Source organism: Chenopodium quinoa, unplaced genomic scaffold, assembly GCF_001683475.1.
Source record: "Chenopodium quinoa cultivar QQ74 unplaced genomic scaffold, ASM168347v1, whole genome shotgun sequence".
In the NCBI taxonomy this organism is placed as follows: domain Eukaryota; kingdom Viridiplantae; phylum Streptophyta; class Magnoliopsida; order Caryophyllales; family Amaranthaceae; genus Chenopodium; species Chenopodium quinoa.
Genome location: NW_018742204.1, coordinates 20,994,104 through 20,996,612, shown reverse-complemented (window position 1 = coordinate 20,996,612; position 2,509 = coordinate 20,994,104). Strand labels below are relative to the sequence as shown.

Sequence of the window (2,509 nt, the reverse complement as noted above, 5' to 3'; positions counted from 1 at the left end):
ACATGCATTGCTAGTGTAATTGCATGTACATTTCTGTCTTCCCCTATCTACTTCTCTATATAAATTACAAATCTCCACCTCATTTTCTCCATCCCTCATCAAACCACATCTCTTGCACCATTCTTAAATAACTCGATCCAAACCCGAACTCTTTATTGATTAGACTAATCCAAATATATATTTCGATCACTATATTATTTTGAAAACATTTTGCTACAATGGCAGAAAAAGAGATCCAGAGAAAAAAAGAAGAAATCCTAAAACTCATGGGCTTCCCCCTCCACAACATGCATTTTCATGACCTTGATGATCGAGCCGTGGTGTTTGAAATAATGAACACCACCGCGAAAAGTAACCTTATTCCACGGGTCATGAAGACAACCATCATGGTGTATCCCATCACAATGTTTAATGCTGATCTATCGATGCAATTTCAAAACGAAAGGCGTCATAGCAATAATAATTCTCGGGGTTTTTTCAATAATAACGCAAGAAGTACAGCGAATAATAATAATAATAATGCTCTTGCTGGTGTACGTGCCGCCATTGCCAACCAAAATCAAGGTATAGATGACAATATTTCACGTACAATACGAATAAAACATGGGAATATTTCAATATATACAACAAACATGCAATTCAATCTTAGGTTAATTACAATTTTAACATCTTACTTCGTACCATACAAGTATATACTTAATTATATTGATTTTTTTTTTTTTATGTGTTTACACAGAAATGTTGAAGACTATACTCGAGGCTCAACCTGATCTAATCATGTCCACCGATGAAGAAGGGTTAACTCCTCTTTCGTACGCAGCATCCAAAGGATTTGATGACATGGTACTATACTTCCTCGAAAACTTCCCAAAAACAACGTACATTCGCAGCAAAGATAAATCCTACCCAATTCACAAGGCATGTCTAGGAGGACATGTTAGGGTTTTGGAGGAGTTCTATTCTAAATTTCCTACTTCCCTAAGCTCCGTTGACAATAATGCACGGACAATATTGCACGTAGCTGCTAAAGAACGCGGTAACAAGTTGAAAAATGTTGTCGCGTACTTGTTGACACTACGAGAGGGTAGAGAGTTAATCAATAAGAAAGACGAAAATCGTTGTACACCCTTGGATTTGGCTAGAAGCAACAGAAATGGTGAAGTCGAAGAACTTATTGGAAGAATTATGCGTCACTAGGATGGAACCTAACAAAGAACTACATTGCGTTACATACCCTTGTGTGACAGTGTGAATGTGTCCATGCAACATGTAACTTTTTTTTAATATTTCTGCTTTATTTATACTTACATTTCCTTTTACTTAGTCGTCCGTCGTTTGTTTTTATTTTATTTTGATAGCATGTTCAAGTCTTTAGTAAATGTTGTGTTAAAAAAAAAAAAAAAAAAAAAAAAAAAAAAAAAAAAAAAAAAAGAAGAAGTCTTTAGTAAATGTCAAAAATGAATTATTGTTCTGTATCTTCAAAGTTTAATTTTCTTGTGCAATGTAATACGAAGTATTATGTATAATATCAGTATAAATTTCAGTATTTAGTTTGAGCCATAAAACATTATTTGACCTGTAAATTCACTACAGCAACATACACCTAAACGAAACACAACCGTCACAATCGCCAACATTTTTCTAGTAATTTTTTGTGTGCATTTACGTACTAGAAGTCAACAGTCTTTAAATAATAAAAAAGAACAACTATTTACGCCAAAAAAAAATTATCAAATATAAAAAGAACAACTATTTTCACCAAAAAAATTATCAAATATATGGCGGATAGTATACGTAGGGTGTGAATGCATCGAAATGTTTGGAGTTGAATTTTTGGCCTTGTAATTATGCATGATATCGGTAGGTAGGAATTAATTAGACCAAGATGTTATAACTTGTGATTAAGTTGTGGATGACATCAAAGCTAACGAGCACTTTTTGGGGCATTAGATAAAATAACTAATAGTCAAAATATTAATAAATTAAAATTAACATTAAGGCTCTGTTCATTTCAGCTTAATTTCAGTTCAATTTAATTCTAATCAGTTCAGTTCAGTTCAGCTCCTTATTTCCTTCTCTCATAAAATTTTATTTCATCTCAGTTCAGTCCAGTTCAACTCCAATCAGTTCAATTCATTTCAGCTCCAATCAGTTCAGTTCAGTAAATGTGAAGAAACTCTAATTATATCGATCGATGCGTCATTTTGTCATGCATACATTCCTAACTTAATATAGAGTACTATTTTATAATATATAAATTACTTATCAAACGCCTTGAAGCGCACGTTAACAATATCTTTAAATTATTACGAAAATAAAGTTTATTTTATTGATAAAGGTATGAAACTATTAAATTTTGAGATATAGAACCTTCTACTCTTCTAGCTTAGGAATTAATTTAAAGGCTAATTGAGGGCTTTAATTTCATGTCATTCAACGACAATCAAACTTACTTTGAATAAAACAACAGACGCAACTACGTGTTACGTCTCTGTGAGTACTATTTAAG

General features: G+C 32.5%; 1 protein-coding gene across 1 annotated transcript; it reads left to right on the top strand.

Moving 5' to 3' along the window:
* On the top strand, positions 1-1,617 carry LOC110696839 (protein ACCELERATED CELL DEATH 6-like). Its single transcript, XM_021874197.1, has 2 exons — positions 1-564; positions 737-1,617. Exons 1-2 carry the CDS (start codon positions 219-221, stop codon positions 1,195-1,197), a joined length of 807 nt encoding a protein of 268 aa, XP_021729889.1. The 5' UTR covers positions 1-218; the 3' UTR covers positions 1,198-1,617.
* The last annotated feature ends 892 nt before the right edge of the window (positions 1,618-2,509 follow it).

Excerpts from the sequence above, each read along its gene's own strand:
- LOC110696839 (XM_021874197.1), top strand. The coding sequence starts at position 219 with ATGGCAGAAAAAGAGATCCAGAGAAAAAAAGAAGAAATCCTAAAACTC. Across the intron at positions 565-736 it reads CATTGCCAACCAAAATCAAG|AAATGTTGAAGACTATACTC; the intron begins GTATAGATGACA and ends GTGTTTACACAG.